Source organism: Leishmania donovani, chromosome 32, assembly GCF_000227135.1.
Source record: "Leishmania donovani BPK282A1 complete genome, chromosome 32".
NCBI lineage: Eukaryota > Euglenozoa > Kinetoplastea > Trypanosomatida > Trypanosomatidae > Leishmania > Leishmania donovani.
In genome coordinates, this window is record NC_018259.1 from 850,054 (window position 1) to 871,591 (window position 21,538).

The 21,538-nt window shown below is 59.6% G+C and overlaps 6 protein-coding genes across 6 annotated transcripts; all 6 read right to left on the reverse strand.

Moving 5' to 3' along the window:
• Window positions 1-366: 366 nt before the first annotated feature.
• On the reverse strand, window positions 367-4,284 carry LDBPK_322310 (hypothetical protein, conserved; the record flags this gene model as incomplete). The annotated part of the gene is made up of 1 exon (XM_003863596.1): window positions 367-4,284. The coding sequence occupies one exon, from the start codon at window positions 4,282-4,284 to the stop codon at window positions 367-369; it is 3,918 nt and encodes a 1,305-aa protein (XP_003863644.1).
• Window positions 4,285-5,173: 889 nt separating this feature from the next.
• On the reverse strand, window positions 5,174-7,009 carry LDBPK_322320 (hypothetical protein, conserved; the record flags this gene model as incomplete). Its single annotated transcript, XM_003863597.1, has 1 exon — window positions 5,174-7,009. The coding sequence occupies one exon, from the start codon at window positions 7,007-7,009 to the stop codon at window positions 5,174-5,176; it is 1,836 nt and encodes a 611-aa protein (XP_003863645.1).
• A 1,496-nt stretch (window positions 7,010-8,505) lies between these two features.
• LDBPK_322330 (hypothetical protein, conserved) lies at window positions 8,506-9,207 on the reverse strand (the record flags this gene model as incomplete). Its single annotated transcript, XM_003863598.1, has 1 exon — window positions 8,506-9,207. The coding sequence occupies one exon, from the start codon at window positions 9,205-9,207 to the stop codon at window positions 8,506-8,508; it is 702 nt and encodes a 233-aa protein (XP_003863646.1).
• A 1,347-nt stretch (window positions 9,208-10,554) lies between these two features.
• LDBPK_322340 (hypothetical protein, unknown function) lies at window positions 10,555-12,474 on the reverse strand (the record flags this gene model as incomplete). Its single annotated transcript, XM_003863599.1, has 1 exon — window positions 10,555-12,474. One exon carries the CDS (start codon window positions 12,472-12,474, stop codon window positions 10,555-10,557), a length of 1,920 nt encoding a protein of 639 aa, XP_003863647.1.
• Window positions 12,475-13,621: 1,147 nt separating this feature from the next.
• Window positions 13,622-16,675, reverse strand: LDBPK_322350 (small nuclear ribonucleoprotein component-like protein; the record flags this gene model as incomplete). Its single annotated transcript, XM_003863600.1, has 1 exon — window positions 13,622-16,675. The coding sequence occupies one exon, from the start codon at window positions 16,673-16,675 to the stop codon at window positions 13,622-13,624; it is 3,054 nt and encodes a 1,017-aa protein (XP_003863648.1).
• Window positions 16,676-17,395: 720 nt separating this feature from the next.
• On the reverse strand, window positions 17,396-18,016 carry LDBPK_322360 (hypothetical protein, conserved; the record flags this gene model as incomplete). Its single annotated transcript, XM_003863601.1, has 1 exon — window positions 17,396-18,016. One exon carries the CDS (start codon window positions 18,014-18,016, stop codon window positions 17,396-17,398), a length of 621 nt encoding a protein of 206 aa, XP_003863649.1.
• Between the last annotated feature and the right edge of the window lie 3,522 nt (window positions 18,017-21,538).

Below are 21,538 nucleotides of genomic sequence, written 5' to 3' on the forward strand. Positions count from 1 at the left end.
TATGCCGAGGACGCGGGGCCCCCCACATATGCCGAGGACGCGGGGCCCCGGCCCTCCCCGCGCAGGGAGGCCCGCGGTGGCCAGGGTGGGGAGTGGGGGAAACGAGGTTTCGGAACAGCGGAGGGGGGGAGCCGGAGGGAAAAGAGAGGAGGATAGCCCCACGCCAGGTGGAAAGGCGGCCGGGCCGCCGCAGGAGCCGGGGGGCGGTGCCCGCCCAGATGCGGGCGCGCGGGGGCTTCTGCCAGGAGCGCTCGTCGTCACTTGAAAACTTTTTTTCGCTTCACAGGTGGCCACCTAGAGGGGGAGGCATGAAAACACACAATAAACGATGGACGCACATTTCAGTGCTTAACAGAAGGGCGATGCTTACAGCCAGCTGCTGCGCTGCTTCTCCTTGAGCTGACGCGCCAGATCCTGAAACGTCAGTGCTGTCTGCGCCAGCTCGGCCGATTTGTTCCGCATCTCGCTCAGCCGCTCGCCGCGCTGCTGCAGCTTGCGCACATTCTCACTCATCATTCGCCGGGCCTCAGTGAGGCTAACATTCTCGCGCTCCGCGATCGCCTTGAGTTGCGCATAGCGGCCGCCCGGCGACTCATTCGGAGTGGCTGCGGTGGCGGCCGCGGTTGGTGCAGGGGCGCCAGGCTGCCGCGCAGGGGTCGGGGCCTGTGCCGGCGCTGCTGCACTGCTTCCGCGATCGACGGCGCCGAGCAGCTCTTGCTGCTCCCTTTTAGGGTCCGGTTTCGCGATTGGTGGCACACTTGACGGCAGAGAGGAGGGGCTTGCGTACGGTTTTGATGTAGGGGCCGCTGCCATGGGAGTGGTGCCGGCAGGCATCTGCGCCGCCCCAGCCGCTTTCGTGGCGCGTAGCGTCTCCGACTCTAGCTTCATGGCAATGTCCTCCCACGGCAGCGTCATGAGTCGCTTGAAGAAGCCCGTTTCCTGCTTCAGTGTCGGCGCCGGCGGCAGATAGCGTCCGTAGCCGCGGAAGGTGCATGGCGTGAAGTGGTAGTGTGGACCGCGGAAGCAGGGGTGCTTGCGCACCCCACTTTCTTTCGAAGCACCCAAGTTCGCCTCCACAAAGAAGTGACCGATAACGCCATTGTTGGAGCCGAGGAAGTACAGATGCAGCACGTTCTCGATCTCGACCAGCAGCACCTGAACGTTCTCCTCGCCAGCAAAGTCAAGAGTGGCGTACGACTGCATCATCGGCTTGGCCGTTCTGCTGTCCAGGATGTTCACCCAACGCCAGCCGTTCGCGTCGCGTGTTACCACGATGAGCGCGCCGCGGCCGTGGTACACGCTGAAGTGCTCGAGACGGCGCGCAGGGTCGAGCCTGCACGTGGCGGCTGGCACCGCGTCCACCGCCGTGACACTCGCCGTCATCGAGGGCGGTGACCCAGTCGCGGGGAAGAGGGCGGACACTTGCACCACGACAATCTCGTGTGCGCCAACGAACGCGATGGCTGGGTCGATGCAGTCGTTGGCGGAGGTGTCACGACTGATTTCGTAGTCGCGCATTTCGCCCGCATCCGTGTCGTACGTGAGGTTGGCCTTGCCTGGTGCCCACGTTGTCTTGACGTGCACGATGCTGCCCTGGAGCGGGCTACTCCCTGTTGCCACGGCCGCACCGCCCACCGTAATCGTCCACTCTACAGATGAGCCCAATACCTCAAACCGGACAGGCAGCAGCTTTGTGGCACTCGTCGTCTGTGGCAACGCCACCCAGTTGGCCTCCGCGCTCTGGCGGTAGCACCAGGCCTGCGGGGCGCCGTCCGCGACGCCAAACGCAAGCGACATCGACAGCAAAGCAGCGCCCAGTGCGTCGCAGCACGTAAGGGTACCGTATACCCCGGCGTTGTGCACGGGTGACGAAATAGAAAGCGTGACCTCGAACACCTTGACGTCCCCCGACAGGTTCGGCAGCGGCGGCTGCGCCGCTGCTGTGACCATGAGGCGCGTGGCGGACGTGGCGTACTCGGGGTGCGCGTAGGTGATCAGGCGCATCTCGCTCAAGTTCCAAAGCAAGAATCCGTTGCCGTCCTTGAATAGGCACGCGAGGCAGAGCAGACCCATCTTGTTGTTGCTTGTTGCGGTCCGGCTGGCCATCCAGAAGGCGTCAAGCGAGGCGATGGTTGACCCGACCGGGAGCAGCCCAGGGGGAACTTGAAGCATGAAAGGGCGGCCATCGTCACCCTTGCCCGAAAGGTCGACAAGCGCGACCGAGGAGTTCTCGAGCAGCAACAGCACACACTTGCCATCCTTGTAAACAGACACATTGCTCGTCACGGTGGACGGCTCCAGACGTGCATTAACAAGTACCGCCTGCTGCACCATCCGCTTTCCAGGCTCGCCGTTCCCGTCCAGCTGGAGCGCCGCCCGGTCCAGGTCCAGTACCAGCGAGCCGGTATTGCGACGAATGTCGTGCTTCATGACCGTGACGATGGACTCGGTGCTGAACACGCGCAAAATTATCTCCGTCGGCAGGAACACTGTGTGCAGCGAGGGCAGCACCGTCTCCAACACCAACCCGTCGGCGTCCTGGCCGATCGCCAAAGTTGACCACGGCACGCAGTTCGCCAAGGCTTTCGAGCTGACGCTGAAAGCCTCGTTGGACTGCGGCGACAGACAGACCGCCTGCGCTGCATCCGTGACGGTTACCAGAACGCTCTGCCGCCACAAATATGCCACATCTGAGTTAGCTGCTTCCTTGGCCTCCACGTCAGGCAGGGCGTGGCGCAGCAGTGCGTCGCCACCGCGCAGAAGCTTTTCCCAGGTTGAGGTCACTGCTGTTCGTTGTATTTCCTCGGCGAGCGACCGTATCTGGTTCTCGGGCAGCCGCAACAGCAGCGCACGCGGGTACCACGGCGCCTGCGCGCTAAGCTCGCGCAGCTCACGGATGCTTTCGATGCCGCCAGTCTGACGGTTGCGCTTTGCCAGGATCGGTCGCAAGCCATCCTCGCTTGTCACGAACAGCGCCTCTAGGTCAACGTCTGTCAGCCCGCTTGCCCAGTAGTTCGACAGTACGCACGGCTCCACGTGGAAAACGTTGAAGTAGTTGTCCACCGCGTTCGCGCCGACGTCTGTGCCGTTGCCGCTTGACCTAGCCGCCGCCTTCTTCGTACGCGCCGCCTCCACGCCACGCTGAGCCGTGTACGCGTTCAGATGCGCGATAATGGCGTCCTGGCGCATCACCTGCTTGTCATCAAGTCGGATAACTATCTCCAGGATGTCGCGCTGGCCGTGCAGCAGCATGTACATCTGGCTGTGCTTGTCGTTGGTGGTGTGGAAACTGTCCTCGAGAGCAGTGCGGGCCATGCTCAGACCCACGCGATACTCATTGTACGCGAAGGCGTCGACAAGTCCGGCGCTCGGGGCGCTCGGCACGCTTTGCGAGATGTGCTGAGAGAGATCAACGACCCAGTAGAGCTCGGCCACCTTGTCACGCCGCTTCTTGCTCTCGTTCCACAGGAGAATCTTGGTGCAGTGCATGGTGACGGCAGCGACGTAAACGCCGCCAGGCGTCACACGGCACGTGGCCAAAAGGCTGTCCGGCTGCCCGGCGATGCTGCTAGCGTCAAAGAAGCTGCTCACACGACCTTCATCAATGTACCACTTGCACACCCCGGGAACCCCGCCCACCACACCGATGAGTGCGTTCGGGTTGCTTGGATACGAGTCCATCGAGAGCAGAGAGCCTGTGGTGAAGAACTTGTCGCGGCTGGCGGCGCTCGTGTCAATGACGGGGCCCGCCATGCCCTTGCAGAAGGGCTGGCATAGCCCGAGAACATTCGTCTCCGTGGCGGTCCACCGCAGCTGCGGCCGCTCCTCGGGGTTGTTCGACACCGGATCGAGACGGAAATAGGACACGAGCCCGTCCTTGCGCCCCACCGCGCCGCATGTCAAGCCTTGTGCGACATGCAGGCAGGTGAAGTGCGCACCAGGCCCCGTGCACCGCAGCATGCTGTCCCCATTGCCATTCACGCCGGCGCTGTAGTCCAGGCACAAGAGCGTCTCTGACGCAAGCACCAGGAAACTGGTGGTGCCGGAGTACACAAAGGCGTCTAGCCAGTGCACCCCGCCCGGCAGCGGCAGCAGCTCGCGGCACATCTCCTTGCCGAGCACGAGGACGTTTGCATCATCGCCGATGCACACGAGCACGCCGAGGATGGCGTCGTACTTGCAGATGTGGTAGTCTGACATAACCACTGTGCTTTTGCCGCCCATCCGAAAGGGAAGAATGGCACCGCTGTCGGCGCCCCCGGCGCCCTGCGTCCGCGAGAGCATTGTGGGTCTCGGAGGTGGTGAGGAGGAGCAGCTATGATGTATGCGCCGGTAGCTTCGGTGTAGGCGCCGTGCATAGAAGAGCAAAGGGCAATACGGCCGCGAGTGGCAGAGAGGTAGGCAGTGAAGAACCGAACTACGCCCACCTACACACGCACACACACAGAAATACTCACACAGAGATACAGTTACCTGGCGAACTAGCAAGAGAGACGTCGGAGTAAAGGCAGAGGAGAGGCGCAATAAAGCGAGAGAAAGCGAAGATGCACATTGCGGCAGCGATGACGAACGCGGCAAACAGTCGTGGGGAGAGACAGTACGACGCTAGTGAGAAGCACTGCGGGCGCGGATGCTTGGCGATGGCTGCATGTTGCAACTCGTCATTCCACATCTACACCTCAGCGGCTTTCGTGCGGCAGCAACACTGAGGTAGAGAAGCGAAAGAAGGATGAAGTCGTTGAGTGGGCGCGGTGCCCCAGAGCAGAAGGCCTGAAACGGCCGAGGGCGAGACGGACAAAAAAGGAGGAGAGGGAAAAGAAAAAGCTCATCCCATCGCAGCAGAAAGAAGAGCGCAGCAGCAGAATAACGAACGGCCAAACAGCAAAAAAAAAGGATTCAAGACAACGCGTAGCAGCCGTGCTGGGCTCGCGCGTCGCACCGCGAAAAATGCATAACGCCGTGTGTCTGGCAACAAGAGGCTGAGGGCGCGCAACAACCAGAGAAAGAGACGGATAAGAGCACTCCGCGAGCGTGTGGGTGAGCCACCACCGCTGCGGACGTCTGCTGCTTACGCACAGAGACATACACACACGCACCTCACCTCTCTCTATTTCTGCGAGAGGGGAGGCGGGGGACGCAGAAAAAAGGCCCTACGCGCTGCTGCCTGCCCTTCTTACGCCTCCTCTGGGCCAACGACAAGGAACGGGGCCACCTTGGCACACAGCGTTGGCACAAAGGGGCGATACGCGGCCTTCGGCCGCATCTCCACTGCGAGGAGGTGCTCCCCAACCGTGGTCACCCTGGCGTCAGCAAACACCAATGTGGCCTGTACCGCTCCGTTGGAGAGCCGCACCAATTCTTGTACCCCTGACGCGCGAGGGAAAAGCGGATGGGCACACCCATTGCCATTCCGTGCCTCTGAGGCCTCATCTGGGACCGCCACCCGGTACTCCGCCGCCTCGTCGGTGGCACCCCACTGTTGGTCGATGACGTGCTCGCCAAAGGCGTGCGGGAGTCGCAGCACATTAGTACCGCGTAGCTGTGAGGCCACAGGACGTACGAGGAAGAGCACGACGTCGTCGTAAGAGGGGAACAGTTCAAAGGCATCTTCCTCTAGCCGCGTGGACGACTGCACTTGGCACACCCCGCCAGGAATGCCATCACACTCAGCGACGCTGCTGCGTATAGCTGCGAAGAAGCTGCGCCGGCCTTCCTCCACGAAGGCCTTGAGCGGCGGAAGGAGGGAGCCTGGCGTCACGCGGCCATCCTGCGGCATCCACCACAGGCGCAGCGAGACAGAGCGCAGGCAGGCACAGATGGGCAGGACAACACTGCGATGCTCAATCACAACTTGGCACCAGTGCGACAAGCACTGAAGGAGGCAGAGCAGTCGTGAGTCTTGATGGCCGCCGTGCATGACCACGCCAAGCTCAAAAGCATCGTCAGCGACGCGATGCACGTAGACACCACGCATGGCCTCACTCACACGCGCAGGCACATCCGGTTCGGTAGGCCCACTGGACTCCTTCCGATTATGGAAACGGGGTCCGATGTGGCCCCGGCTGCCCGCTTCGGTAGGGACGTCGCGGGGCGCAGCATTGCCCTTGGAAGCCATCGCCAGTTGTACCTTCTCATCCATGATGCGCGGCAGGAGAATGCACAGCGCCGCGCAGTGCGCCAGCGACACCCACGAGCTCACCACGTCTTTCTTCGCCACTTCCACTGCGCGGAAGCATTGAGTGAGACGGCTGTACTCGGCGCCAGAGGAGAACATGGAGATGTAGCTGCCGCAGGCGAGGGCATGAGGGTCCAGAAGCGCTAGCACCCGTCGGTGCGCCAGCAGGGCAAGCTGGCGGCGCACAAAGGCACTGTCGACGGTGTCCCGCTGCGGTGTCCATTGCCAGTGCCTGGCCGACGCGGTTGCTGTCTGTAGAAGATTCACCGGCACCGATGGCTCGTTCTGCGGCACTTGCGCTGGCGGAGAAGGGCGCGCCGTTGGAGCTGATGAGTGCTTGTCGACGACTGAGAGAGCCGACGAGGACGGCGGCGGCGCGTTGCGTGAGAGGAAGCTCTCTGCATCTTTGGCAGCACTCGTCTCTGCCTGACTCGCCGATGCTAGTGGTGAGGGTGGTGTTGGCACAGATGCCTCCTGGGCTTGTGCTGACCGCGGTACCGACGGTACAAACTTGGAGTCATCTTTCCGCGTCCCTTCCATATCCACACAACTGTAGTCCGCCACTGGAGCAGCTTGGTGAGGCCTCTCCGTGCCTCGTGATGCCTCTTCGGCGGTCACAGAGGGCGCTGTATAGGCCGTGCCTCCATTGACGTGCGGCTTCTTGGAGGGCGCCGATGTTAGCAGGCCGCCCTTCATCAACGACATCAACATCTGCCCGACAGTGTCCGTGGTGCGATGAGACACCAATAGTCTTGATGTGTTGGCGCGTGCGTGGTGGTAGAAGTCGCAGTGCACCAGCCCCCACTCAGCGCCACGTGGCACGGTAGGGTTCATCGCTCCTGCGCCCTTTCTGTAGGCCGCGATGTCGCTTCACTGGGTGACGTTCTCCACCTGCGCGTGCTGCATCGGCCTTGACTGGACGAGAAGGATTACGTCGGCAAATGAACAGGAGACTGGGTGTAGAGGAATGAACCGAAAAAAAAAGAGCTTGAGTTAAACACTAGCGGTAGAGGCCCGTCTGCGCGTATGCACGGCTGTTCCTTTGAACGAAGTAGACTCGCTCAGTATTTCATCCACATACGCAGAACAGGTAATGCCGGAGAAGGGCCCGAGAACGCAACACCGTGTGCCTGACAAGTGTACGTGCGTGTGTGTGCATGTGCCTGAGTGGTGATGGGAAGGAGAAGTACGCCGCGCAGCCAAGCACAACATGTGCGACCATCAAACTTCAAAGGGTTGTGCATGTATATATATATATATATTGTTATTATTATTACCAAAGGCGATGGGGTGGAAAAGCGCAGTGAAGATAGTCCCTTTTTTTTTCGAGTGGTAGCCTGTGTCCAAGCATATGCTTTTTGACCAGGCCAGGTGCCAATCACCGCGAGCACGTGTGTGGGCACGGAGAAAAGGGGGGAGCAGGAACAGAGTCGCAGTTGTACTGGTGAAAGAGATGGCCGACTGAGGCGCACTGAACAGCACAAGGTGAGGATGGGCATGCCTTCCCTCTTTCTCTCTCTTCCTTCCTCCCGCATCATACGTAGTGCACTAGAGCAGAGGTCGGGCCGATAACAGACCGGCTTCTGGAGACCCACGGCCTCTGGAGAGGGAGGGGGAAAGGGAAGGGAGAAGCCCGTTCATCTCCAGGTAAGCGGTTGCCTCTTCGTCCGCTTTTTTGCGGGCATATTGTCTCGTTTCCTGTTCTCTGGCCTTTCATCGCACGCCTCATCTTAGTCTCTTACACTACCCAGTTAGTACACAATTGAATGAACGAAAAAAAAAAGAGCAACGGGCAGGGAGGGGGAGAGGCGGTGGCACGTCCCAGAAGGTGAGCCGGCTCCGGATTCCCGAGCTTGCGCTGCAGGTGCGTGTAGGTCTTCCCAAAGACCCCCCCCCTCCCTGAAACCCCTTGACGACTGCAATGCTCACCTCGCCGATCCAGCGATGATGAGAATGGGCGAGTCGAGGGCTTGAGGGAGAAGGGGACGGAATAGGGTGGGGTGCTGCGCGCCAGGTGGGGAGCAAGAGCAGGGTGGGGCGGTCAGCTTCTCTGCGCGATATCGCTCCACTTTGACGTGCGCTCTTTTTTTTTTTCGTCTTTTTCGCTGTCAACTTCGCCGTTAACGGCCGCCTGCTTTTCTCCCACAAGTTTGTTTCTTCCACTTCTTCTCTTTACCAAACAATACCACTCACCAGCCCCCCCCCGCTGTGAGCGCGCATATGCGGCAATGCAGGCCGGCGGACCACCAACGAGAACGACAGACAGCATGATGCCTAACCAGAGAAAGTGAGTTCCGGTCGGGGGAGGGAAGGATAAGTTGGCGGTCCCCTTATTCATCCGCCATGCGAGCCCACGTCCGCGCGCGCACGTCCCGTGGCTCGTCCGCCGCAGCCGAAGCGCCGCGGCGCGGCACGTCGTTGTGGATGACAGATGACACGTCGGTGAAGCGGATGGCATCCTGCGCCGCACCAGCTTGTGGATAGTTGAAACGATTGCGGTGAAACACCACGCTACCGCTGTCGTACGCCATTACCTTCATATCACGGTCCTCGGAGTCTTTCATGGCGTTATGCACGACCTTCTGCACCTGGTCCGGCGAGACAGCAAGGTACGTGGCCAGCTTCTCCGTCGGAATGGACTCCATCGTGATGCAGATGGTCTCTAAGATGCTGGTGCGCACACGGGCCTCGAAGTGGAAGGACTCAGGCAGATGCTCTTTCACAGAGCTCCACTGCGTCCAGAAGCGCGCGAAGAGGCCGCAGCTGAGAAGATTCTCGAGTCCGTAGATGTAGTTTAGCTCCTTCTCTACGCTGGGAGAGTCCTGGACGTGGCTGGGCACGAGGCACATGCATGCCGTGAAGTCGCTTGTCTGGAAGCGAGCCAAAGACTGCAGCAAGATGCCGAGCAGTAGAGACTTGTCGGGCTGGTCGCCTTCCATCGAGGAGGCCTTGAGGTAGCGGAGAAACATCGGCAGGTTGTACTTGCCCTCGCTCAGCAGCTGCGCCACCTGGGTACCGTCGTCGCGGGTCATTGCTTTAGCTCTTCTTTTTCTTGCTTGTTTAACGGGAGGAGGAGTGTGTGCGTGTGTGCTGAAGGGGCCTTTAGTACGTAGAGGGTACGTGTGCACGAACTTCTCTGCCAAGGAGAAGCGGGTGCGAGGGAGGGGGAGGAGATTGGCGAAGAAAAAGGTAGGAAGAAGCGGTAGTGGCCTCCATGGCGGTAGATGTGCGCTTGCGCGTCACCGACTGTTTCCATTTTCTTTCCTTTGCATGCGTGTATCTGTGCTAGTTACTTGCAGAGCTTTTAAACCCGCCTGTGCCCCACCTCGAGGAAGCGTGCGATGGTATTCACGTGTCCCTGTCTTTGTTTGCCGTTACTTCCGTCGTCGTCACCGTTTTCCCATATAGCAAAACTGCGGATGAGGTTCCGCCAACACGTCTGACCCGTTTCACAGCAGTGGCCGTCCATCGGCCGCCGTAGCCACTCCGGCCAGCAAAGGGGGTAGAGAAGAGGGAAGGAAGAGTTCGGGGCTACTGCATAGACCAACAGAAACCAAGCAAAGGGTATAAAAACAGAAGTATGGCAGCCTACACGCACATCCTCGCACACACGTAAGCGTGCGTGTGCGTGCGTGTGTGTGTGTGAGCGATGAAGGGCCGAAAGCTCCACATAGACGAGCAAGAGGAAGAGGAGGAGGGGAGGGAAGAGAAGATCTAGTAAAGAAAGAAAGGGTGCATCTTCGCCGCATCACCAAGAGAGACGGAAACAGAAGTCGAGTGTATAAGTCGAACAAAACAAAGAAGTGAGCCAGAATGGTAGCGGATGCATTCGGGAGCGCGCGTGCGTGTGTGTGTGTGTTTATCTCTGTGCAGTGACCACTACAGGCGGGACCTCTCTTTGAAAAAGGCAAAAAGGAGGAGACGGAGATGACAGGAGCCGCAGTGTGGAGAGAGCGGATGTCCTTGCGCGCACTGGGGCAGTTGAGGTGGTGGTGATGCCAGGGTGTCGCCGTAAGTGCAGGAGGGGTGTGGAGTGAAGGAGAGAAACAGTACTCATAAACGAGACGCCCTTTGCAGCTGAGAGAGAAGCAGAGGAAGCGAAGGAGGGTATGCTCCAGACCAAAACAAAAATAATATGGCAAAAAGGAGGCAGGCATGGGCGGGATAACGAGTAGCGCCGAGGAGAATCGAAACAGGAGGAATAGCAAACATGATCACTCGCTCACACAGATCACGACGTCTGTATTCCTTCCTCGCTCGCTTAGCAAAGCTTGCCCTCACACCCCGTCTTCGTTGGTCCACCGCCTCCCGCCGCGTATGCCTTTTCGGGTATTCGCCCCCCACCACCCCTCCCACTTTTGCTCACTGGTCCGTTGCTTTCACCACATGCCGACCGACTTACTGTACAGCTGGCGCTGCGGCGGCTGTGCATGCCACGATTGCAGCCAGTCATCCATGGAACTATCGAAGAGGTACGAGACAGGTTTATGCGGATGCACGCCTCCGCCGATGCCAACAACGCTGATGTTACCGCTGCGGCTGCGGTTGCCGTCTTGATAGATTTGCGGGGCAGATGTGGTTATCGCGGGAGGGGCATGCGAGTAAGCCATAGGCTTGCTGGAGCCACCGTCAGGCACCGCGTGCCTGTGATGCATCGGCAAAAGGGCACGAGAAGGGTAAAAGGAGTACGCAGTGTTCACGGGCGGCGGCGATGCGTAGCCGACCGCCTCGGAGACATGTACATCAACAAGAGACGGCGGCACTGTCCGTCGTGGCGTCGCTTCGTTCGAGGGGTACTCGGCAGGAGAGTAGTGGACACTCTCATCACCTTCGTAAATTGCCTGGTACGTCGGCTGCTGCTCATTGGAATGCGCTTTCTGAATGAATGCGTTCACCGGTAAATGCGGGTAGTCGAATGCCCCTGCGGATGCTTCAGGTCTGTTGGCGCAGTCTTCGCTCCTAGACGAGGCCCACTGCGCTGGCGGCAGGCGAGGGTAAAATGTGTGCAGAGAGAGGGGGTGAGAAGCGCCGTCATTGCCCTCGGCCGCTCCAGAGTCAGACGTCCTGGCACCCTCAACAGAGACGCTTACCATAGGGTCCTGAAAACGAGCGGTCGTACCCGCGGCGGCTAGCCCACAAAACTGACTCTCCCCGTCCTCCCACTGCGCCATGTCGACTGGGCCGCAGGCCCGCAGGGGAGACGGCACAGGGAGCGTCCGTGGCGCCCACTCATATGGGGGTAAATAGTCGGTCGCATCACGTGGCTCCAAGTCGCTGTACGGCTCAAAAGGCGCTCGGTTAGACACGAAGGAGGCCTCAGCCGCTGCACCTCCACTTTCCACGCTGGTATTCGGCGCTGGTATCGCGGCTGGGACATCATGGCTGGTGCTGCCCCCATCGCTGGCGCCGTCATCCAGGGCGTCCGCGCTCGGGTACACCTTTGTCTCCATCCCCGGAGGCGTTGCATTACTGCGTAAATCCGATGATACGTTGCTGCTGCGGTGGTACATCTTCGGTTGCCTCGTCTGGTGCGAGTTGGTGGAGCTTGTTGTGCCAGCTGCTGTCAGGCCGTCAATAGGCAACCCCACTGCTGCCGTTTGTGAGTGAGATGCGCTGTGAAGGTGCCCTTGCGCGACGGAGTCACCGCTGCTCTCCTGCGGACAAACCTCTGCGGCGCTTATGCTTCCGGAGCTGCCGTGCTTCTTCGTTTCCTCTCCGCCTTTCTTGCTCTTGTGCGCTTGTGCACTGCTGCTGCTACTGCTGCCCCTAGTGCTCCTGCTGCTGCTGTCTCGGCTCTTCGCAGATTCCACGGCATCTGCTGGAAGAGGTAGCGATCCGTCACTCCGCGAGCTGACCTCGGGGTGACGGCGGTACTGATACTTGCCCCTGCGTCCTTTGGGCGTTTCCCTGGAGGACTCTAACGGAGCCGTTGTCCTGGATGCTCTGGCTAACGCCGCCGTAGTGTTGTCGTTATCCGCCTTGGCAGTGGCTTGGATGTTGCCCTTCTTCTTTGAGTTCCATCCTAGACTATTCTCCATTTCTCCGGGAGAAGCAGCAGCAGCAGCTGAAATCTGTTGCACAATCTCTAAAGGGCTCGGTGCCGTCGGCAGCGGCATGGCATCCTCACGCTCAGTTAAAGGGAGCGAATTCGCAGCATGGACGGATGTGTAGAGGTCCTGTGCCGCAAGCCCCTGCTCAGCTGCAGCCCAGCGCTCCCTTTCCGTCTCACGCGCCGCCGCTTCCACAAGCGTGGGGCGATCCTTCCGCCTTTTTGCCCTTTTGCAGTTCACGCAGCCCATCGTCTGTGCTGCGCCCGGCGGCGCTGCTGCGTTCGTTGGTCGTGGAGAATCGTCTGGCAGAACGGGTGCACAGAGGGAGAGGTGAAAGGTGTGTGCTGCTGCTGCTGCTGCTGCTGCTGCTACTGCACTCGGAGCGGACGAGGCCAACGGTGGAGACTGAAAAAAGAAGCCTTCCTTCTGAAGGGGGTGATGCGTTGTCTATTCAGATTCGATCTACAAGGACAAATAAAGGGGGTTGTACACGTGAAGCGGGCAAAAAAAAAATGCAGAAAGAAGTACGTGACGGCGTTTGCAAAGGCGGTGACCCTGCTGCGTGTGCACGAGTGGCCGTGCGTCACGATGCGCCGTCGTTAAGCTCCACTGGTGCAGCGGAAAAGGGGGAGAACACTACTCGTGCGTTTATGCTCTCAGTGAATCCTTTGATTCTTGCACCTTCGGTGTGCGTGTGTATGAGGGCGAGAGAGCGAAGGCAGTGCAGAGCGAATAGATCAATGCGTGAAGAGAAACGAAGAAAAGGCGGTGGCTTGTTTTCCTTCCAAGAGGCTTTGGCAGACATCAGACCGAGGGGCCGCATGCTCGATGCAGCGCTCAACTTGCACGTGGCAGCGCCGCTAAAGACAACGCCTCAGATGCGAGCACGACAACTTCGCTTCTTGTGGCCCTTATTCCATACCGCGCACGATGGTGGAAGGGAAGTGATGGGGCGCCGTGGCTCGGCCGCGCTCCTGCCCATTCCCCTCTACCCTCACCCGATGCGCGAGCATACACGTGCACATGCACGTGCGCGCCACAAAAGGAAAGTGCAGGAGCAGCTGCGAGTCGATGTTCATTGACTGTCTTGATGCTTTTCCGTTCCCTCTCCAGTTACGTCTATGGTGGTCAACTGACCCCCTAACTGGCAGTGGTAGAGCAGCTGCCGCCTCGACGGGAGCACACACAACATACACATACGCACGAGCATACGCGACGGATGTGCCGGCGATGCTGCTGCTGCTTTTCCTTTTCTTCTCTTTAGCTGAGAGAGAGAGAGGGGCGGTGGATGAGCACAGGCCATTTATATGGTTGTGCCTCCTTTCCTTCTCTGCCTGCGCACGGGCACACGGGTACACGTGTACTGCATCAACGCCGAGCGGTTCCTCTCCACCGGCTAGAGGTCTGTCAGCATATTCTGCGGCAGACCTTTGCGAAAGCGCGTCTTGAGCACAAAGTCGCGCGCCAGTTGATGACCCCTCGCCGGCTCCAGCGGGCCAACGTGGATGCTGGCATCGAACGGGTCTCCTGGAACGACGTCCCACTGATGAAACCGGAAGAGCGGAAAAGCCTGCCCGTGTGTGAGCATGCGTATCTGCGTCTCCAGACCAAAACTGTCCATGGCAGGTACCAACGCGCGTGCTCGGATAAGGGTTGTGGCGGCGATAGGCTCTTCGCCGAGCATCGCGCCACGTCGCTGCTGCAGGATGTCGCCGAGCTGTAAGACACACTCGGATGCGCACAAGATCTCAACAGCCATCACCGGCTCCATTAGTCGAGGGCGGGCACCGAACAGAGAGTGACGGAGTGCCGTGCGCGCGTTTGAGAGGACGACGGCGTCGCGGGTCGACGCGTCAATGTCGGCAAAAATAAGCTTTGCGGCCACGCCGCGGACCATCTCACCCACCAAAGGGCCAGCCGCCATGGTGGAACGGAAGGCCGAGACGATAGCGCGCTGGTGGGCGACTTTGAGAGGGTGATGGGCCTCCTCTGCCAGGGTGTCGTCAATTAGAATGCTGGGGCCCTTCGTGCCGTCCGGCCCAGCAGCTAGCACGTGCTGCGCGTCGAGCGCGTCAAAGCCGTAGTCACGTCGCAACACCGTCCACAGCTTACGCGGCTGACGGACTTCGTCGAGTTCCGTCGAGAAGAGGCGCAGCTGCTCGTACTCGATTGCTTGAGTGAAGGCGCGTGGCAGTGCCCCGCTTACAAAGCCGACGGAGTTGCTGCGCGTTCCCGTCATGGCCAGCAGGCCCTCCGCGTCCTGCACCGTCTCCGCGAACGTCACGAACGGCTGCGAAATGCCGACCGGCACGCTAGGGCACAGACCATGGCGGAGTTCGTGCAGCGCTGTGTCCAGCTGCAGCTCTCCAAAGCCGCTGATCGTGTACTCGCCAGTTTCCTCTTTGTGTACGTCGAGGCCAGGGGAGGTGCGGAGCAGCACGCCGAGACCGTTCTGGACACTGCTGGCTTTCGCTGGGTCGCGCACCTCCATCGAAACGTGCACCAGTGGCTGCGGGAACCCCAACGAGCGCACCTTGATGGGCGCGACCCACTCTGAGGTGATGCCGCAAGCTTCGGGCGGGGCGGGAGCGCCTTCGTCCTCGGCCAGAACAGCTGCCGCCGCGGCGCCGCCCACGAGAACAATGTGCGACCCCGATCGCGCCGGCAAGCCCGTCGCGTACACCGTCTGCCCCGCGGTCGCTCGTTGAACCGGCACAAAGCCATCTTCGACAGTACGCAGGTACAGACACTGTACCTCTACCTCATAATACGGGTCCGCGTCACTGCTGAACTCGTCGAAGGCGATTAACCGGGGTCTTGGCTGACCACCGTCGCAGCCACTCGGCACACATGTGCCCTTGCTCTTGCTGCTGCTGTTTGCACGCAGAGTGCCGTGTGTGACGCGCACGACGGCTGCGAGGGTGTCCTTGGCATCGAAGACACGCTGGAGAGATGCGACAGCGATGACAAGGTCGTCGGCCCTCGCTGTAGCGGTGCCAACCTCCATCCCCTCAGCGGCGGCAGCGGCAGCGTCTCTCGTCACGGAGCACAATGCACTTGCGCCGTACTTCTCGGAGAGCCACTGCGAACGAGCCGGAGGTGCCGGCAACACGCTGAGAATTGCATCCAAGGTCTCTCCGGTAGGGGCGCCGCAGAAGTAGCGCATTGCCTCCCGCAGCGCCGAGAGCGGCGAGCGGGGAAGCTTGGCGAGGTCAGGCGAGAGGGTCTGCGCTGCCTCGCCCGTCACAGAATGCGCGACGATTTTGTAGAGTGGTTCCAGCACGAACTGCACAAAACTGGGGCGCTGACGGAAGTTAGCAATCTTCTTGAATTCCTTCTTTTCATATGTGATTTGCCCCCACAACTTTGTCGCGAGCGCAGCGGCGTTGATGCTTGGGTACACCGCCGCGTACTTCATCGCGAAAGTCTCCAGTGAAAAGCAGAGGCCAAGTTTGGCAGAGGAGAAGCACACCGTGCCACGCTCAGGGGATACAAGGAAGGTGTCATACGTGGTGCCGCAGCTTGCGATGACGTTGTTGACGGCATCCACGACCATGCGCAGCTTGCGGTACGCGTCGAGCGGTGGTAGCTTGATGTCGATCATGAGACGGTCCACCTTGGTAATGACGAGGACAACCGGCAACTGCTCATTTACAATGGCGTGGCGCAGCAGCCGCTCGCTGTGGTCGCTCAACGACTCGGCGGCGTCGACGCAGAATAGAACGGCGTCCGCAAGACGCATGCCGGCCGCGGTCTCACCAATCAGATCCGGATGACCCGGCGTGTCAATGACCGTGATTTGCCGAGAGGTCGGCTGCAGCAACGCGCCCCCAGTGATGGTGGTCAGCACGTGACTCTTCAAAGTCATCTCGCGATCAACCTCATCCTGTCGCTTGTGATACGAACGCTCGTGCAGCAGCAGCTCGACCAGCGACGTCTTGCCATGGTGGAGGGAACCAGCAACCACGACGTTCCGCATGCGGTCGGGAAGGGTGGAGAGAACGTCTAGGTAGTTCTGCGAAGCCGACGCGTCGTGTGGCCGTTGGTGACGACGATCGCCGTCCAGCAGCAGCAGCTGTGAAGAGGACGCTGTGCCTTCCCGCCCGGCATAGCGGCTCTCCAGCAAGAACTGCGCTTCATTGCTCCAGCCCACGGCTCGGCGCCCGTGCGACTGCAGCTCGCTCTGGTCCACCAGTGGCTCGTGTAGCGCCTGTGTGCCCTCCTCACCAATGACAAGTTCGACATCGTCACTGAAGTCGGAGTGGCCCTCCGAATCACTGCTGTCGAGCGGTCGACCGTGAGCGTCCTCCTCGGCACCGCTCGACCTGGACGTGGAGCTGCCTCGCGACTCCTGAGCAGAGCGCCATTCGGCTCTGCCTTCTTCACCCCTCCTACCATCGCCGTTACTGGCGCTGGTGCGGTTTCCATACTCGTCGTAGCCGAAGTCCATTGACGTGTCCCCCCTCTCTCGTTCTGTTCACTTGCTGTATGCGCAGGAGGAGGAGGAGGAGGAAGAGGAAGGAGATGCGAAATGAAAAAAAAAAAACGCAGCCACGCATGCGTGTGCTGCGGGCACGTGTATGTGTGCAGCGAGGGAGGAGGGGAGGGACGACAGAGAGAGCAGAGCATCGGGAAGGGGGGCGTGCCCAGTTGCTTGAGGCATCGCTTCCGTGGAAGCGAGAAAGATCGTGAGGAAGGATCGCCTACCTAATGAAACGGTGAGGACACGACGGCACACACGCAATATGTGCACCGCTAACCCCTTTCCCTCCAGACAGAAACGGTTGCGGGGCCTACCAGCTTACCTCAGAGCCGTTCATTCACGCCCTTCTGCTATAGTTTTTCTTTTGCTTCAGTGATTGTGAGCACCAGAAGGACTGCAACCAACATAAAGATACACATAAGGGAACGACTGCGGCGGTGGGGCGTGTGTGAGGGCCAGGCTACCATTCTTGTCATGGCAAATGACGTCACAGGAGAGACAAGCTGTGAGCTACATGTCGCCGCGTTTACAACCTGGTCGCATCCGTTGGGCACACCGACAACGACCAACACACACACACACGCAGAAAGAAGAGGCGCCGCCTCGGTGATGGTGACCTCGTCCTCGCCCTTTCGCCCTCGCAGTGAGCACAGGGGGCTCCCACCAGCAGCCCCAAAAGCCACACGCTCAGCTGTGCCGCTCGTAACGCAGTGAGCCCTCTGGATTCCGCAGCGACGGCGCGGGCGTATTCGGGGCGTTGCAAAACGTTGCCAGCACACGTTGCTCCAGCGACACTTGATGCTGGCGCTGCTCTAGCGAATTGCGAATCTGCCGCTCGCGCACCTCCTTCAACTGCTCCGGAGACTCCGCCTCCAAACGCATGGCCATGCAGTTCACCATCTGCGCAATATCAGGGCGTCGTATCTCCAGCCTCTCCGTGTGCAGGAACGCCACGAGAAGAAGCGAAAAGCCGCAGATGAGAAGCACAGCCAGGTAAGACTGCGTCTCTGGTCGGAAGTTGTACTCCGTTCTCCGCACTTCCCAGTCAAGACATGAGACCAGCCCTAACCGATTGATGTACAGGGTACGCGACAGCCGATCATCCTCCAGCACCGCCAAGTCCTTGAGTGCTTGATTGATGAGTTCGCGCTGCGCGGAGGCGCTTTTAATGTTGCGGTTGCGGCGGAAGCCGGTGCGGACTTGCTGTAGCAGCAGCATTCGGATCGTTACATTGGGAATCCTGTGCGTCGCCTTCAGGTACCGGCGATACAGGAGGGCAACGGCATCACTCGGAACGAGAGCGGACATGATGGTAGCGGAAAACAATGAAAACCTTGCAAGAAAGGCGTGGAGATACAGGGAGTGTAATGGAAGAGGAAAGCAAGGCTTTATGAGGGGACGATACGGGAAAAGCGGTAAGACGCGTTTCAAACTAAAAAGAGGGAGGAGGGGTGCAGGCCCAGCCCAGCCACTGATTCACCTACACTCTCAAACGCACGCGAACACGCTACAAAGAGGCACGGTAACCCGACTGTGAGGAAGGGAAACAACATCAAAGAACAAAATGAAAACATATATAAAGCGCAGCACTCACGATACAAGCACGCATGCGCGGGCCGGCTCTCTCCCTCACCGAGAAAGACACGCTGATGATTCAAGCGCGCGCTCCCTCTCTTGAAGGAGAGCTGCACGCGTTGTCCGAGGAATCGTTACGCGCGAGATAACAAGGGTAAGCACAAAGGAGAGTGCGCAGAATGCACAACCGATGCTACTACATATGCGACCGAGATGGCTGAAAAGTACGCAGAGGGGCGCGTGAAGCTGTTGGCTGGTGGCGGTGACGGCTAAGATTGTAGGAACTGCTTGAATACTCCGCCTCCCACAACACACGCAGAGTCGGAAACCGATCACACGGAGCAGAAGAAGACTGCCGCGGCACGTGCTTGTACGGTGCTCGCGTAGCCCGTCTCCTGTTTCGTGAAAATGTCCGCTGGTCCACGCTGCACCGTTCTCTAGCCCTGGTGTTCTACCTCCCTCCCCCACCTAAAGAATGTTTGGCGCTATACGTGCGGCACAACGTGTGCTTCCTCGCCTGACTGCCTTACTACTATGCCCACAAGATACGTGTGTGCCAAGAAGAATAAAAGTTTGTGCGTGTGCGTTGCAGCGAGTAAGTTTGCGTATGAAAGGACCATACATGTGTACAAAGAGAGAGGGGCACACATATAACACGCAGTTGTCGCCGCCTTGCGGATGTCCCAGTTGAGGTGCAAGGAACAAGCCGATGGGAGATGAGAGACGGAGAGAGAAGGAGGAAGCAAAATTCGTTAAGTGCTCCAAAGTAAAAGCGGCCGCCCTCGGGACGCTGCCACCGATCATCTACCGGAGCTAGCCATAAAACCTGACAAGAACTACGCTCCCCCACACGTATTTGACCTGCGGCCTCGACGATTCATCTTCTTGTGCGTGGGGGGGGGGGGCACAAGCACTCACAAGGGTGGAGTGGAGTCGGCCCGTGAACATCTTGCGTGCTTCACTGTCTTCCTGTAGCAAATAAGAATAAAGCGTGAGTGTGGCTTTTCGTATTGCTATCAAGCAAAACGCCACAAAAAAAAATGAGATCAGCACTGGCGTCGGCAACCATGCAAAAACAAGCGCACACACATAAATACAGAGGGATGGGAAGGGAGGTGCGGATGGTGTCGAGCAGCATTGGATGCTTCAGTACTCGATAAGCCACAGGAAGAGCGCAGCACACCGGGGAGCAGGGCATAGAGTCGGCAGTAAGGCATTTCGGCATCTATTTCCATGGCGGCGTAGGGGCAGTGCGTAGCCCAGCACGTTCCTCCGCGAGCGAGATAGTCGCTTGGGCCACCGCGAAATTCCCAAAGGAGGACCGACGCTGAGGTCCAGCTCGGGTGGGTGGCCGCCTGTAGCCAGCATCGCTCAGCATGCCAAACTCGCAGTCGTCTGTGCGCCGACGGGCGGGGCTCAGGGTGCAGGCAGAGGTATCTCGATTGCCTGCGACTGCAGGGGAAGCGAACACAGTCGGTGCGCTCGAAAAGGCACGACAATGCGACCACGTCGGCAGGGACTTCCGATCCGCAGCAGTGGAAGCAGTAACTCGCTCATCCTTTTCAGCGGCAACGGCGCAGCCTCGAACTGCGCTGCAGGCCTTGTCTGAACGGTCGCTTTGGTTAGCAGGACTGGCCGATTTCTTTGCTCCGTGGCGCACGTTCTCCTCCCATCTTGGCGCTGGACAAGAGCACGCCTCGCTGAAAAGGGCAGCACAGGCACGTACGAGGGAAACATCCACCAAGGGGGACGTGAGTGCAGGTGCGGCACTCTTGCCTTGCGGCTGCTGCAGTGTGGCAAGTAGCTTGCCATACACAACACCTTGCAGATCGGCAGACACGCAGAGCTGGCGTGCCATAGCATCAAAGTGCTCCAGAGTAGCTTGCGTCGCCGCGTGGGCTGACTCCGTTGCCATGTGCAACTCTTCTAGAGCCTCCACTGCGCTTGTGGAGGCGGAAGGGCTCGCTGCTGCGGCAGCCCGGGAACGCTCTTGCACACAACGCTGCTCCAGAATAGGAAGTAGTTGCGTGTGCATCGCGCTCAGAATGGCACGCATCTCTGCCAGTGAGCTCAGCATGTCTCGTGCAAAGGCTGGTTGCATCGAGGTCGGCTCAGCAGTCAGCGACAGCCGATAGGTCGACACCTGGCGAGCTTGTGCGTTGCCCAGCTCCGACTTTAGTCTCTTGTTTTCACGTGCCGTTCCGTCGATCACGGCCACAAGCCCCTCGATTCGCTCCTGCTTTTCGCTCACCGTATCCTCCAAGACTTTTTGTGCCCCTGCCATCACCGCATCATCCTGCAGTCCATTGTTTGTGAGATCTGCATCGACAGCAGCTGCCCGCGTGAGCTCCTCGGCCACCCTGCTCTTCTCCGCTGCCAATGCCTCGGCTGCAGCTAGTTGAGCCACCAGCTTCTCATGTGTCGACGCCATCTCCTTATACTGAACCAGCAGCTTTCTGGCAGCGTCGGCACATTCTTCCTTCTCGGTGCTCGCGCGCTTGTAGCGGGACGCCAGGAGGGCCTTATCCTTGTCAGCTGTGTCGAGCCGCTTCTGCACCTCATCCAGCTCCTTTCGCAGTGTCTCAAGACGCACTACGTTTGCCTGAGCTTCTTCTGCCAGCTGAAAGCCATCCTTCAGCTTCTCCACCGCGGCATCGCGCTCCTCCATGGATTTCGCCATCGACTTCTGCATGGATGCACATTCGTCCTTGAGACGCTGCAGCTCGCCCTTTCGGGAGGACAGAATCTGCTCTGTCTCCCGCACCTTGGCCAGCGCCGCCATCTTCTCCTTTGCCTCCTCCTTGTGCCTCTCCTCCCACTCATTCACCTGCACCTTTAGAGCCACGTTCTCCTCCTTCAACCAGTCGACAGGCTGCGACGCCACAGCAAACTTCGTGGCTGACTCGCAGTACACTCGCTTCAGTTCTGCAGTATGATCATCTTTCAGCTTTTCAACCACCGCGGCCTGTGCTTCCGCAAAGACCTTGGAATCTTCCGCAGCACTCCTCACCTTTTCACGGGCGTCAACTTCCGCCATGTCAGCACGCATGTGCTCCGCGTCGACCTGCGCCCTCAAATCCGCTTCAGCTACACCATGACCCTCATTTTCAGCCTTTTGAGTAGCCTCGAGTTGGGCTACGCGCCTTTCAAACTCCGCCACCCGGCTCTCGTGCTGCTCGCGCTCCGCTGTCATACTGGTGCGCAGCTCGGCGAGGCGCTGCTGCAACACAGACTCGCGCTCCTCCACAGTAGACT